Here is a 16,903-nt window from a genome sequence, read left to right as displayed (position 1 = left end):
ACCCAGTCACACTGTAGCATAAATTATGAGTAATTGAATAAGCAATCTCAGTTTACAACTTCACCTAAGCACAATATCCCTCCCCAAGCCCATGAATCTAACGGCTTTCGGGTTCCCTGATGCCCAATGAAAGAAACATTCAGTATATATGCTTGCTTTTTGAAAGATGTTGAAAGATGGATGGGGAAGTAATGTTGAGATGGGCGCAATGTACGTGAACGAACGAGAGAGAAAGAATGGTGCTATTAAGATTGATTGGCTACATTAGCCTTGGAGTCTGCAAGACAGTCACACAAAAGAGACATTTTGTATATTGTGCTTTATGGACTTAAAATGGCGGCCTAAGAAGGAGCACGAGACCGGGAGGTCAATGCAGAGTTTGTTTGTTAGATGAAGCAGTGCCGTGTTTGCACTTGCAAGGTGACAGTGATGAAATATGACAAGTTGACTGAGGTGAAAAAAATGCACTGCAGGCCCAAAAGCCTACAAGTGTTTGGAATAAATCAAATTGCAAGCTAATTAACATTGTCCGTTGCGTATGTTGCTCATCATGGTTGTCTTGCTTGTGCCCATTTTCTTTGCTAAGTTACTTCCATAACATATTGACAGTGATCAAAACATTGGGAATCACAGCTATCTTTAAACACACAAAGTGGTGTCCCAACCAGTGTTTTTCTGGTCAATTTGTATAATTTCTGTTGCTGGTAATATGATTTCCCCCCCCCCACAATCCTTTCCAGCAACTTTCTGCTCCACTGAATGAGCAACATGAGCTTTCTGCTCCTAGAAAAAATGTATCCTGCCCTGGGGCGGCAGGTAGCCTAGTGGTTTGAGCGTTGGACTAGTAACCGAAAGGTTGCAAGATTGAATCCCCGAGCTGACAAGGTAAAATCTGTCGTTCTGCCCCTGAACAAGGCAGTTAACCCACTGTTCCTATGCCGTCATTGAAATTAAGAATTTGTTCTTAACTGACTTGCCTAGTTAAATAAAGGTAAATTAATTAAATAAAAAACAAGAAGAGCAAATAGATTTTCTTCAGAGAGACACATAAAAATGTTTGTTGTCTGCTGAAGGGTGCAAGGTTAGCTTTCTGACGACCCTGAAACCTCACCCGGCCCGGGCTTAAGTTCAACATGACAGTTTGCTGGTGTGTTTACATTGTTGCCATGGAGGCAGTGAGACTGGCAGACAGCCCTTTGCACCCAGCTGCTCTCTGCACTTCCTAAAGAATCTCCATTAAGCCCCAGTTGTTGTGCTTGGATGCCAACCGGGGGCTCTGATGTCACAACTGCGACACAAGGCCAGACACGATTTATTGCCTCACCCGGGTCAGCAAATGGGTGCACGACTCACTCAGTGATCCGTCACACACACACTTACTCACTCTCATGTCATGCTGAATTCCAAATCAACCCATGGCCCTTAATCCCTAGCCACTCCGTAGATCTGAGAGGATTGGATAGGTGGATATGGTAACATTTCCACACAGCCAATCATAAGGCAAGATTAAGCGATTTCCATGACGCTGATATCTCAGATCAACAGGACCGCATGCAGTTTAGGGGTTAGGGGTCAATTTGGGATTCAGAATCAATGCTCTCCCCTATATTTGTAACCATATCCTGTAAATATACATTGCTTTCAGAAGGTATTCATACCTCTTAACTTATTCCACATTTTGTTGTGTTAAAGCCTGAATTTCTCCCATTCTTCCTTGCAGATTTCTCAAGTTCTGTTAGAAGGGGAGCGGAGGTGAACAGCAATTTTAAAATCTTTCCAATGGGAATCAAGTCTGGGCACTGGCTGGGCCACTCAAGGACTTTCACATTCTTGTTCTGAAGCCATTCCAGCAATGCTTTTTCTATATGCTTGGGGTCATTGTCCTGTTGGAATGTAAATCTTCCTTTGCACTCTGAAGCAGGTTCTCATTAAGGATTTGCCTCCATTGGCTCCATTAATTGTTCCCTCTAACCTTACCAATCTCTGCCAATGAAAAGCATCCCCATAGCATGATGCTGCCACCACCATGCTTCACGTTAGGGATGGTGTTAGATGGGCGATGAGCTGTGCCTGGTTTTCTCCAGAAATAGTGCTTTGCATTCAGGCTTCAGAGTAAAATTTGTCTCATCGGAACACAGAATCTTTTGCCTTATGCTCGGAGTCTTTCACTTGCCTTTTTGCAAACTCCAGGTGTGTTGTCATATTCCTTTTTCACAGGAGTGGCTTCCGTCTGGCCACTCTCCCATAAAGACCAGATTGGTGAAGTGCTGTAGAGACTGTTGTCCTTCTGGCAGGTTCTCCCATCTCAGCCAAGGAACTCCGTAGTTCTGTCAGAGTGGTCATAGGGTTCTTGGTTGCCTCCCTGACTAAGGTCCTTCTTGCCCGGTTGCTCAGCTTGGTCGGACGGCCAGCTCAAGGCAGAGTCTGGGTAGTTCCATACTTTTTCAATTTTCCAATGACGGAGACCACTGTGCTTTTGGAACCTCTAGAAATGGTTTTCTACCCCAGCTATGTGCCTCATCACAATTATATCATCTTGCAGATCTACAGACAGTTCCTTGGACTTCATGGTACGGTTTCTGCTCTGACATGCACTGTCAATTGTTATAGACAGATGTGTTTCTTTCTAAATAATGTCCAAACAACTGAATTGGCCAAAGGTGGGCTCCAATTAAGTTGTGGAGTCATATCAAGGATGATCAAAGGAAATTGGATGCACCTGAGCTCAATTTGAAGTGTTATAACAAAGGGGCATGAATACATACATCAATAATCCTGTATTTAATGTTCAATACATTTGCAAATAAAAATGTAAACATGTTTTCACTTTGTCATTATGGGGTATTGTCTGTAGATGGTTGAGGTAACAAATTATTTAATCTATTCTTAATTCAGGCTGTAACACAACAAAATGTGGAATAAATCTAGGGGTATGAATATTTTCTGAAGGCACTATCTGTAAATATCCCTTATATGTACTGTACTTCTTCCCATACCTTTCTACTATGATTGACATGCGTTAAAATGGTCAAACTGAACAAGCCACACAAGAAATCTATTATTATTATCATCATCAGTTAAAGAAATTTCAGGTAAACCAGTGTTCTGATCGCTTAACCAAGTAGGCAGAATGGCCATGTACAGGTCAGTAATGTTAGTGGGAAAGGTCAAAAGACAACCAGAATGGAAATTGTATTTCATAGCTTTATTGAAAATAATCTTACACATGCACACTAGTGTAATGCCAGAAAAGCACTGCAATGGAGCATAGTGGTTCCAGTACACTCTTTGTTGTTGGTCAAGTACAAACCCTAACAAACTGATCTCAAACTATGGTACAAAAAAATATATCAAAGGCTTAATGTAATAATTATAATATCAAGTCACATTTCATATGGGACACAATTATCTAAATAGGATCAATTACAAATGTGTAAATAAATTAATCAGACACTTTCCTATTGATATACATGTTTAACATCCAGAAGTTAAAATCATAGAAATGAATTCAATAAATTAACCCTGCGTTATCTGGTCTCATGTAACAGCTCCTTCAAGCTAGCTACAGAGTGAATCAAGTACCGCAAACATAATTGTATATAGTTACGCAATGACTTAACTGTAATTCAATCTTTGCAGTCTTGGAAACCACATCCATGTCTTCAATTAAACAAACAATCTAGAAACTGTGTAATGTGAGCATTTATGTAAATGCCAGTAAATTCAACCATAGCATCAGCTCACCCAATGATATGTACCATATTTACATAGGTGAATATTGTGTTGTATCACTTAGCTATATTGAGTATATGACACTCATATACCCATATAAATAGATATGCAAACAAATTCATAAAAAGGCACCACAGAAATTCCTGATTTGAAATAAAACGTTGAATTAAGAATGTAAACATGCATGTGGTGTGATACAGTAGGTGTTCCTGGAAAGCTTTAACATTTAAAAAATAATAATAATAATAAATAACTCTTCAGCTAGAATGTCAAGTAGGACTCATTGGAAGAATAACCCTATTACACTATTGTCACACTGTAAATAATGCATTGTGGAGATCGAAAGGGAGATAAATAGTAGTAAACAGCTAGCAAGTTAGCCGCTAGTTAGCGATTTTGCAGTAAACAGAACTCTGATGTAAGCGATTAAATACATGCATGCAATTTCCAATCAGATCAACAAAAAAAAGGCACAAGACAGTTCACTTTTGCCATTTTACAAAAGTTCATATCTTAGCTAGCTAGCATCCATTTATCCACCTCATACAACACACTGTTTACACTATGACGTAATAACAAAATAGGATTGTTGGGCCATAACTCTCTACACTCTGCAAAATATCTTCCATCTTCTTACCGATGGATAAACACGCAGAAGACTACCAGTCTGAGTCAAACACCCTCTTGCACATGTTGGAGTTCTCCTGGTGGAGAGGGAACTCCGAGCCAGGCAACAGCTGCTTGTGGCCCCTGCGCGACACGTAGCTCTTCCCTGATGGCAGGCTCTCGTATTTTGTTAGGGACTCACTGCAATAATGGACAATGTCAATTCATGAGCTATGTAATCAGAGACTGTACAGGTGGAATTATGCGCCATTTTCTCATTCCTAATTCACTGAAAATACAATGTAGAATTCACTAGGCTGCAATTGGTTTTAGCCCCGGCCTACCTGAAGGGGAAGGTGGTCTTGTCCATCTGCATGCACACCAGGAAGGGGTACTCCGAGAACTGGACCGTGGTGATAAAGTCTAGAGACGCCTCTGTCTCAAAGCTCACTTCCATCCCAGTGCGCACAAAGTCCATGTCCACGGTCACATTCCCGGTCACCACCATGGCTCCCCTGCAAATAGACACAATTACAGATGACAAATAAAAATGGGTAGATGAGAATAATTTGTGTTTTTTCTCAAATAAAGATTCATTTGCATTTGGCTAGCCTTTGACTAGTAAAATGCCTTTTAACTCAACAGACAATTAACAGGTGGTGACTGGTGGTGGACACAGAGGTGTGACAAAAATCTCTTACAAACTTGAGAATGTCTGAATATGAAACTGCTATCGTCATATTTCTCTGCTTGAAATCTCAAAATGGCCACTGCCAAGCCATCTGAAAAACCTGTATGTCTGTCTGTGGAAGCATGCCTTTGGCCTAGATGTCACATGGGTTTGTTCTGCTCACTTGGGTTTGTTCTGCTCCTATAGATAGCCTGCTGGTCTATTATCAGAGGAGAGGATCCATACACCTGCCTCTGCCATTCCCCTTGTTGACTTTGAGCCAACACAGAATGCCACCTAAAACGCCATCGCGAAACAAAGACCAAGAAAGTCTATCTACAGTATCCAGATCAGCGTTCCAACTCTAGGAAGTCATGAATCGAGCAAATTTCATTTCTTCAACTAGTATATTTGGAGGAACAATCCCAATGGCACTAAGATCAGACCAACCAAATCACTTCTTGGATAACATTTTTGACAAGACAAAACAACTTGACATTGTCAAGACCACTAGCCTCAAATAGGTGATACAAGCACTGGAATTAAATGTCTCATAGTAGGATTGCTTTTTGCCTTTTTGAATAAGATTACAGCATGGACAGGGGAAACCTGATCCTAGTCTGAGACGCTTTGGGGGAATAGCATGCTATTCACCCGCCATTCGTTTGGGGTGGAGATCAAAGAAATGAAGATGGTGTGGTGGAGGTGTGTCTACAGATACACTGTTTTCTGACCTTCACTCCCTCATAATTCCACCACCTTTATGCGCAATGAAATGATGAATAAGGTCCAGGAATCTGTCGGTTCCATGTGGAACATCTACTTTGTTTTTTAAAAACAAAAGTAGTAACACCATTCTCTATGCACTGTAATTTACAAAAAATGGTAAGTGAGGTAAATAGGTAAAGGTAAATGAGTATACCTTATGGATAAGGGAATTGTAAATATCAATCAATCACAATAGTTTTAGATCTATTTTACCTTATGAACGCTGGAGACAAATACAAAACAAGTCATATGGCAGCAAACTGAAGTATACCAACATATCACCTTTTCCACAGTGAAGTTGATGAAATGCTGGGCTTAAACTTGAAGGCTTCTGCGCAAATGACAGTATAGCTCCAAACTTAGAGTCAATTTATATTTCATTGATCCTTAATATTCTGAACCGTTGTCTCCATACATTCTACTGAGTCTGTAGAGAAAATACTAATAAAAAAAAAAGGTACCCCAAATTTAAAGGGATGGATTTAGATACATGTACTGAAAACCTTGAGAAAATCTGTTGGCCAGCAAGTGGGAGGGTTTTCAGCAGTTGAATTGAAATGTATTCAGAGCTCAAAAGGGAACCACGCCTGCAAAGCCCGCTACGCACCTGCATAAGGTAAGTCTGAATACAAACTTCTGAGACGTGCGTAGGAAAGGCGCGCGTAGGAAAGGCGCGCGTAGGAAAGGCGTGTATGTACTAAATCTGAAATCGGGCCCCTTATGAATACGGTCCCTGATTCCTGTAAAGTCTTAGAATCTAGATAGGCGCTTTACAGTTCCATCACTGGATTATGTCATATATTTATCTACTGGACCGATTATGTTTTCTGGCCATTGTGTTTGCATTGACAGCAAGTGTCAGTCAGTCAACTACTCTAACCTAGTGCTGAATGAAATGATATCACCTTCACATATATCTGATGGAGACAAGAATAGTCACGTAGCCACTCGCGAGCTTGCTCTATGAATCAGTGGATGAAATGAATCAGGTGTAATTTTTAGATTGTGCAGTTAACGTCAATCTGTCAATCATGTATTACCAATTGAGTTTGTAAATGCTGCACATGTAGACTTAAGCATAACACCACTTTAAAAGTCAAGTAAGTGACCTATTCCATAAAAACGCATTGGATTGAATCTTGGCCTTTTTCTCTAATCTGAGCCCACCAAAAGATGATTATTCCAAATTATCCAACAATAAGCATGACTAAGTACATTCAATTGGCAACATATGAGAAGAATGCTCCAACTGAAAAAGTGTTTTTGTTTGCATTCTGCCCATCACTATTGAACCCAGGTTCCCTACTTGTTGTTGACGCTGGTCTTTGACTCCCTGTACCACAGGCTGACCTCCATGCCTCCTGAGATGTCGATGGCCAAACCACCCTGAAACTCGGCATTGGCCTTCAGCCCAGACTGAAGCTGGATGACCTGAAATGATGTAGGAGAAGAGAGAAAACAGGAGTGAAAACACAATAGCCGCTTGCCCATCCGGGCCAGTGAGTGCTAGTGTCAGAGAGGTTTGAAACCAAGTGGCTGAACAAGGCAGACAACTAAAATGTGGCCTAGGCGGATACCGACACCTATAATAGTCTAGACATTTAAAAAATGTCAGGAGGTATCAGTGACTTTATATGATACAGAAGAACAAGTTGAATGAAAGTTAATTTGTGTGTTGTGATTTATTAAAGTACATTTGAAATAAAGTTTGATTGACTGATTGTTTGATGGATTGACTGACTGATTCATTGATTTAAGAGTGCCAACCTGGGAGTGGTCAGTGAGCAGGATCAGGCCCTTTACCACGTTCATGGGCTCGCCGGACATGGAGAACATCTTGGACATGAGGTCACTGTAACCCTTGAAGAAGGTCACAGGCCGCAGCTGGACGTCGAAGAGTAGGGCCGACATCCCAGCGAAGGACTCCAGGTCCTCCTCGCCTTCGTCCGGCTTGGCCGCAATCAGGGACTCCATGCCTTGCGCCTCAATCGCCACCTGGACAGCGAGAGATAAAATATGGCAATCAGAATCTAAGTGTCAACAAGTCAGCACTGTTGGTTGGTCCACCTTCCTTAGTTGAGTGCAGCAAGTAGTGTAAGGTGAAGTTGCCCCTAAACACTGAGTTTGGCATTTTTCCCAATAAAATAAACTGTACCTAGGGCAAACTTAACCCAAGAGCATGCAAGATCTTCGCTTCTGCTCTTCTACATGACTACATATACAGTGGGTATCATAAGTATTCACCCCCCTTGGATTTCTTCACATTTTATTGTGTTACAAAGGATTTCATTGTCATTTTTGATCAATGATCTACAGAAAACAGTAACATGTGTTACCGATTATTTGAAAATTAAAACACTTATGTTCCATGATTAGAAAAAAGATTCACCCCCGAGTCAATACATGTTATAAATCACTCCTTTGACAGCAATGACAGCTGTGAGTCTCTAAGAGCTTTGTACACCAATATTCACCCATTATTCTTTTAACAATTATTCATGCTCTGTCAAGATGTTGGGGATCATGGCTAGACAGCAATTTTCAAGTCTTGCCAAAGATTTTCAAGCAGATTCAAGTCAAAACTAACTTGGCCACTCAGGAACATTCACTGTCTTCTTGGTAAGCAACTCCAATGTAGATTTGGCCTTGTAGGTTATTGTCCTGCTGAAAGGCAAATTCCTTATGCAGTGTCTGGTGTAAAGCAGACTGAAGCAGGTTTTCCTCTAGGCTTTAGCCTGTCCTTGGCTCTCTCTCTTTTCATTTTATCCTGAAAAATTCCCCAGTCTTTGCCAATGTCAAGCATACCATGATGCAGCCACCACCGTGCTTGAAAATAAGGAGGCAGTTACTCAGTGATGTGTTGTGTTGGATTTTCCCCATACATTATAGCTTTGCATTTAGGCCAAAAAGTGTATCCCTTTGCATTTTTCCTTTCAGTATTACTTTAGTGCCTTGCTGCATACAGGATGCATGTTTGGGAATATTTTTATTCTGTATCTTTTTAATCTTCTTTTCATTCATTTAGGTCATTATTGTGGAGTCACTTCAATGTTGTTGATCCATCCTACATTTTTCCCCCCATCACATTCATTGAACTCCGTAGCTATTCTAAAATCGGCAATGGCTTCATGGTGACACCGCTGAGCAGTTTCCTTCCTATCAGTTCAGAAGGATGACTGTATCTCTGATATGTCTGGGTGGTTTAATACATCATCCACAGCATAATTATTAACTTGACCATGCTTAAAGAGATATTAAATGTCTGATTTGACATTGTTACTCCTCTACCGATCACTGCCCTTGTTTATTAGGCTTTCGAAAAGCTCCCTGGTCTTTGTAGTTGAATCTGTGCTTGAAATTCAATACTTGACTGAAGGACCTTACAGGTGCTGTAAAAATGTCAAGTGATTCAATGTAACTTTTTGTGATTTGTTAAGACAAATTTGACTCGAGAGCTAATTTAGGCTTGTATCAACAAAGTGGGTGAATACTTATGCAACGACTATATGTTCGTTATTACATTTTTATAATAATAAAAAAATAACATTATTTTGACTTCGACAGAGTATTTAACTTAGGTCAATGACAAAAAAAATACCACCTTGTAACGCAACAAAATTAGAATACTTTTGATACCCACTGTATAATATTAAAATGATCGAGGTAAAACCCTATAACAGAAAATCGCTTTGGATAAAAGTTTCTGATAAATGACATGGAATATAATAACACAATGATAGTGACATAGTGCCTTCAAAGTATTCACACCTCTTGTTTCCACATTTTGTTGTCTTAAATCCTGATTTAAAAAACAAATATATTTTTTTACAAATTAAAAGCAGAAATATCTTGAGTCAATAAGTATTCAATCCCTTTGTTATGGTGGGCCTAAATAAGTTCAGGAGTAAAAATGTGTTTAACAAGTCATAATAAGTTATATGGATCTACCCTGAGCGCAATAATAGTGTTAAACATGATTTTTGAATGAATATATACATATATTCATTCAAAAATCATATAATATATATATATATATAATATATATATTATATATATATTATATATATATATATATATAATATATATATAATATATAATATATATATAATATATATATTATATATATAATATATATATATATATATATAATATATATATATATATATATAATATATATATAATATATATATAATATATATATAATATATATATAATATATATATATAATATATATATAATATATATATAATATATATATAATATATATATAATATATATATAATATATATATAATATATATATATAATATATATATATATATATATATATAATATATATATATATATATATATATATATATATTAGAATTTTTGTTCCCACTTTGACAGAGTATTTTGTGTAGATCGTTGACAAAAAAAAAAAATACAATTAAATCAATATTAATCCCACTTAGTAACAAAAAATTTGGAAAAAGTCAAGGGGTGTGAATACCAGGGTAATACCACAATTAACCACGCCATCCCAGGACCTCCACATTTCTGTCTGTAATAAAGCCATTTACTGGGGAAAAAAAACATTCTTATTGGCTGTGCACCTAAACACTCATGTGAAATCTAGATTAGAGCCTAAGGAATGCATTTCAATTGACTGATTTCCTTATACGAACTGTAACTCAGTAAAATTGTTGAAATTGTTGCGTTTATATTTTTCTTCAGTATAGTTATAGCTAGCTACCTGGCTAATATCCAGCCCTTGAGATACCTAGCTTACTGAAATATCTGTGACTATTTGCCAGTTCTACACTCATTCTCAAAGCGTTAGGTGGTTTTTGTTTGGGGGATGTCTGTTGACACGGCAGGAGTCAAGGGATGATAAAAAAAATCCCACTGTCAGCGGTGTCTCTCTGCCACTTGCTACTGTAGGTCTCTACTGAGCTAGTTCGTTTCACCTTTCTAGGTCATAGGCGGAGTTTCCCGTTGGACAGAGTAGTGAATGAATGCGCTGCTAACAAGCCAATTCCGGGGGAGCAGGCGAACATAACGAGAATACATGAATTACTCAAGATTCCACTCGTTCGTAGAGGTAGGCGTGATTAGAACTCAGATCAAGAAGTCTTCTGAGCGTTGATCAATGCTTGGAACGCAATGATAAGTGGGTAAACGCAATTTCACAAATAAAAAGGTGCGTAAATTGCGTTTACTCTCTACTACATCCCTGGTTGGGTCTGGCAAACCCCAATATCAATATCCTCCCAGGAAGGATTAAATCTACATTTGCCTGGCATTTTAGCTATCAAATTGACGTTTGGCGGAGCCTAATCAGTCAGTTCTGTACCTGCGCCAGTGTGGGTGGAATGAGTGAGCTTGCCTGGCAAACAGAGCGCGAAATACATGAGGAAATAAAATTTGCCTTGAAATTAGATCACATTTTCCTAATATTTTTCATATTGACATATTTGATCATTTTCTGTTCTCGTCTCATTTTAATTCAAGTATTTTCAACTAGCAACTTGAGAAAATGTCTGATTTAAGGTATTCCAGTACTTGAATTTCAGAGTGCCAAATTCAAGTACTTTAAGCTCCTCAAGCATCTTGTGCGAACCCTAGAATACTTTCTGAAGGCACTGTAAATATAATTTCTTCATTATCAATTCACCAATTCATTCTCTTTACCTGGAGGCCATGTAGCATGGCGCCGTTACTGGCTGCGTAGATGTTCATGTTGCTCCTCCTGAGGACCCCCGAGCCAGAGTACAGAATGTCCAGACTGTAGGTGGTAGTGGCATCAGCGGTACCTGCAGGAAGTTGATTTAGTTATAAACATAATTATACAGTAATTAAAACAGAGCCTGTGACGGTGCCTCATGGCAGCAATGACTAATCAACAAGAGAATGAATTTCATCCATCTCTGATTATATGACATACAGTGGGTCCTCCTTTAAAAGTTGCTGCGTACTGCAGCACAGCGTGCTAAAATAGTTGTAGGCTATTGCTTCAAATCCTATTGCTTCTAACTTCAATATGCTCTTAAAAAAACAAGACCTACACCACTTTTAACAGCACATTAATCAACACTAGTGAGACTCATGTCGCCTACGGTAGGCCTACAGCATATCGAAAAATATGACGTGACTCTCCGCCAATAATTACATATAGAGGATTTGAAGAGTCTAAATTTAAACCAAAGCCACATCATGGGTCTCCCGGTAGCAGCTGGCACAGGTTTCAAACCTGCATCAAGGCTTTTTGCACTGTGGGAGTACCCATCCACTCCGGAGCCCCCATCCACAAAGTATATTATATTTACAGTGCCTTCAGAAAGTTAATAGTTAAATTTGCATGGCATAGAGGGACTTTGCAATTAATTGCAATTCATCTGATCACTCTTCATAACATTCTGGAGTATATGCAAATTGCCATCATACAAACTGAGGCAGCAGACTTTGTGAAAATTAATATTTGTGTCATTCTCTTCTGGCCACCTCCAATTGACTCAAATTATGCCCATCAGAAGCTTCTAAAGCCATGAAATTTTCCAAGCTGGAAGCATAAATATGCCATTATTAGTTACATCGTTTTAGTTTGAACGTGCAGACTGGCACTATGAACAGTGGGAACGTTTTCCTAGTCAGCGCCATTATTAGTGCAATGCCCCTTAAAGTGTTGCTCTGTGCTACCCAGTGTGGTGGAGTGGGGGTCCACCCCCACTCCTCCTTCCCCATGGGCTAGGTCCATCTTCTGTGCACAGCTCTGCAGGCACATTCCTTGCCCCCCTGTCCTCGTGCCTTGAACCTTCTATTTAGGTTTATGTCGCCCATTCATTGTCAGGGACACAGTAGGACCCAAAAGCATAATCAGTGTTCTAACTCTCCCTTGCGCTGGTCTGGAGTAATGAAGTGGTGGCACAGGGTAGCGTACTAAACCACAAATTACCTCTAAGTACCACAGCATAATCGCAAAACTTTTAGTGGAGCAACCGCTGTAGCTGTATCAATTATTCTTTCAAATGTACTCAAAAATTTCTTAATGTGGAAATAGTTTTTCATTTAAATTGAACAGGAGAAATGTGGGGGGGGGGGGCTACTTACGTGCCATGAAGCCAGAGAAAGCAGAGGATGACCCAACCTTGGAGAAGCGGTCATAGTTGTGGGAGATCATGTCCTTCATGGCTTGCCGTAGAATTTTGCTGGAAATTGTAGCGACCAATAGAAACAAATGGTAAATAATGAAGTATTTCAATTTGGAGTCACTTTTATTGTAAATAAGAATTTAATGTTTTTAAAACACTTCTACATTAATGTGGATGCTACCATGATTACGGATAATTTTGAATGAATTGTAATGAGTGAGAAAGTTAGAGGCATAAATATCATACCCTCTCAAAATGCTAACCTCCCCTGTTATTGTAATGGTGAGAGGTTGTCTTGGGGGTATGATAGGTGTCTATAACTTTCTAACTCACTCATCATATTCATGATTCAGTCAGGATTATCCATAATCACGCTATAAATCTACATTCATGTAGACCTGTTTAGAAACATATTCTATTCTTATTTAAAAGTGACTTCAAAATGACAAAATATATTATTTACCAATAATTTCTATTAGGCACAAAATAATATGAAAACACAAAACCAAAACAAACAGCAAATGCATCCTAAATGTTTGTAGAGTCATAACCTTGATGAAATCATTGTGTGCTAGGAATATGGGACCAAATACTGGCCATGTTGACTCCAATGCCTCCCATAGTTGTGTCAAGTTGGCTGGATGTCCTTTGGGTGGTGGACCATTCGTGCTAGGAATACAGGAACAAATACTCAACTTTTGACAGCTTCAATACACATATACAGAGTCTACAAAACATGATGAACACCTGCTCTTTTCATGACAGACGGACCAGGTGAATCCAGGGTAAAGCTATGATCCTTTATTGATGTCACTTGTTAAATCCACTTCAAAAATCGGTGTAGATGAAGGGGAGGAGACAGGTTAAATAATATTTGTTTAAGCCTTGAGGCATGGATTGTGTATATGTGTCATTCAGAGGGTGAATAGGCAAATTATTTAAGTGTCTTTGAACGGGGTATGGTAGGCAGTGTTGTATTCGAGACCACCTAAAGCGAGAATGATTCAAGACCAATTCCGGGGCAAATTGAGTCCGAGTCAAGACCGGGGGGAGACAGACAATACCGAGAGAGGGACAAGGGGTCTGAGACAAGGTCAAGACCATGATTGTAATTTTGTCAAATCACCACCATAAGGGTTCAAAATGTCCAGTATTTGTGTGTTCCTATTTCAGAACAACATATGGATTCTTTAGACATTCAGAATAGTGGAAAAATGCATGCTGAGGGAAAATAGAGCCACTCTACAAATTATTACTAAACCAAACACTGTGGGGAACAATAGGCCTTATATGCCTTCAGAGAAGGGCTAAGGATTTTAAAATAATGATTATAATAACGATAATTATATTATTTTCAATGATGTTCTGATTTAATGTTTTCAGTTTTTGTTAGAAAGGGTCAACACTGAAGAGAAAAACAGACCCAATCAGTATTTTTGCTGGTCTCTGGGGAGATAACGCTAGCTAGCTAAGTCAGCCATTGGCTATGCCATCAGAAGAATTGGATCCTTTTTTGTACCCCCCAGGGCTATTGAACTTATCCCAGAGTCCGCTCCAAGACGCCGCCAGCCTTTCCAAGTATATTACTTGCTAATGTTCAGTCTCTGGACAAAAAAGTAGACAAGCTCAGGGTGAGGATCTCCTTCCAGAGAGACATCAGGGACTGTAACATACTCGGTTTCATGGAATCATGCCTCTCTCGGGATATACTGTCCCCGTCCATACAGCCAACAGGATTCTCAGTTCATCGCGCAGACAGGAATAAAGAACTCTCCAGGAAGAAGAATGGCAGGGGTGTATGTTTCATGATTAACTACTCATGGTGTGATAACATACAGCAAGTCCTTCATTCACCCGACCTAGAATACCTCACAAGCAAATACTGACTGTATTACTTGTAATTTTCAGAGTAAAAACTCAACGGACATTATGAAAGCTTAAACCAAGTTTATTCTTCTCAGAGGATGAATACAGCTGCATTAGACAAAGACACTGTTCACACAAGCGCTGATATTTAACCCTTTATCCGAGGCGGAGTCTCCTCCAACACATCTGAACAAACATAGTTTCCTGCCTAGCAGTAAAGATACAAAGTAATACGTCAAAAAATATTATTTCCAACTTAATGTGACCTCAACTCTCTTCATCAGTAATCCATGTCTCTCTCCCCTTATCAATGCCTGCCACGTGATTGCTTTCCCTGCACTCAGCACATTCCAAGCTTAATTGCACACACTATTTACTTTCCTCCTACAGATTAATTAACTTAACTTCTGGTGTAGACCCTCTAAACCTAAGCACTCAATATTTCAATAGGATACCTGATAATTAACCCTATCCCAAGTTTATGAGTTTGATTCTGGGTACTATCATCTTCCAAATAAATTATTTTAGGTTAGTCACAGCCGTGTGTATTCCCCCTCAAGCCGATACCACGATGGCTCTCAAGGAATTACACTGGACTTTATGCAAACTGCAAACATTTAACCATGGCAAGGTAACCACATTTCCTGAAGCCGCATTTATTGTTGCTGAGGATTTTAACAATTCAAATGAGGAAAATGCTATCGAAGTTCTATCAACAAATTGACTGTAGTACTCGCTTAGAAAAAAAAAGAGCAAAGGCTACTCGCTTTTGAGGTGCCTACAAGGCCCTCCCCCGCCAAATCAGATCACGACTCCGTTTTGCTCCTACCTTCCTATAGGCAGAAAAACGCAGGTCTGACCAATCGGAATCCATTCATCAAGATTGTTTTGATCACGCGGACTGGGATATGTTCCGGGTAGCCTCAGAGAATAACATTGACGTTTACACAGACACAGTGACTGAGTTCATCAGGAAGTGTATAGGGGATGTTGTTCCCACGGTGTCTATTAAAACCAGAAACCAAGGATAAATGGCAGCATTAGCACAAAACTGAAAGCGCAAACCACCACATTTAACCATGGCACGGTGACTGGGAATATGGTTGAAAACAAAAAGTGTAGTTATTCCCTCCCTAAGGCAATCAAACAGGCAAAACGTCAGTACAGAGACAAAGTGGAGTCGCAATTCAACGGCTCAGACATGAGACGTATGTGGCAGGGTCTACAGACAATCACGGATTACAAAGGGAAAACCAGCCATGTCGCAGACACCCCGACGTCATGCTCCCAGACAAGCTAAACACACTCTTCGCTGTTTTGAGGATAATACAGTGCCACTGACGCAGGACGGTGGGCTGTGGACGGTGGGCTCTTGTTATCCGTGGCCGCCGTGAGTAAGACATTTAAGCGTTTTAACCCTCGCAAGGCTGCCGGCCCAGACGGCATCCCTAGCCACGTCCTCAGAGCATGCGCAGACCAGCTGGCTGGAGTGTTTACGGACATATTTCATCTCCCTATCCCAGTCTGCTGTCCCCACTTGCTTCACGATTTCCACCATTGTTCCTGTACCCAAGAACTCAAAGGTAACTAAAAATAAATGACTATCGCCCTGTAGCACTCACTTCTGTCATCATGAAGTTCTTTGAGAGGCTAGAGGGATCATATCACCTCTACCGTACCAAACACCCTTGAGCAACTTCAATTTGCTTAGCGCTCCAATAGATCCACAGACGCAAATCACCATCACACTGCCCTATCCCATCTGGACAAGACTAATACCTACGTCAGAATGCTGTTCATTGACTATAGCTCAGCATTCAACACCAGAGTACCATCCAAGCTCATCATTAAGCTCGGGTCCCTGGGTCTGAACCCCACCCTGTGCAACTGGGTCCTGGACCTCCTGACAGGCCATCCCCCAGGTGGTGAAGGTAGGAAACAACTCCACCTTGCTGATCCTCAATACACAAGGGTGCATGCTCAGCTCCCTCCTGTACTCCTTGTTCACCCATGACTGCGTGGCCACGCACGCCTCCAACTCAATCATCAAGTTTGCAGACGACACAACAGTAGTAGGCCTGATTACCATCAATGCCGAGACAGCCTACAGGGAGGAGGTGCGGGCCCTGGCG

General features: G+C 40.0%; 1 protein-coding gene across 5 annotated transcripts in view; it reads right to left on the bottom strand.

Moving 5' to 3' along the window:
• Positions 1-3,190: 3,190 nt before the first annotated feature.
• LOC110497503 (microsomal triglyceride transfer protein) overlaps positions 3,191-16,903 on the bottom strand; it is a 37,167-nt gene continuing 23,454 nt past the window's right edge. For all 5 annotated transcript variants that reach the window (XM_036954457.1, XM_036954459.1, XM_021573635.2 and 2 more), the window contains 6 exons: positions 12,865-12,962; positions 11,449-11,570; positions 7,544-7,771; positions 7,083-7,207; positions 4,683-4,853; positions 3,191-4,539 (listed from right to left, as the gene is read on the bottom strand). In XM_036954457.1, coding sequence (XP_036810352.1) covers positions 4,392-4,539; positions 4,683-4,853; positions 7,083-7,207; positions 7,544-7,771; positions 11,449-11,570; positions 12,865-12,962 — 892 coding nt within the window. In that variant the 3' untranslated portion in view covers positions 3,191-4,391. The remainder of the gene's footprint in view (positions 4,540-4,682; positions 4,854-7,082; positions 7,208-7,543; positions 7,772-11,448; positions 11,571-12,864; positions 12,963-16,903) is intronic.

Source organism: Oncorhynchus mykiss, chromosome 19 (assembly GCF_013265735.2).
Source record: "Oncorhynchus mykiss isolate Arlee chromosome 19, USDA_OmykA_1.1, whole genome shotgun sequence".
In the NCBI taxonomy this organism is placed as follows: domain Eukaryota; kingdom Metazoa; phylum Chordata; class Actinopteri; order Salmoniformes; family Salmonidae; genus Oncorhynchus; species Oncorhynchus mykiss.
This window is presented reverse-complemented; position numbering and strand designations above follow the sequence as displayed.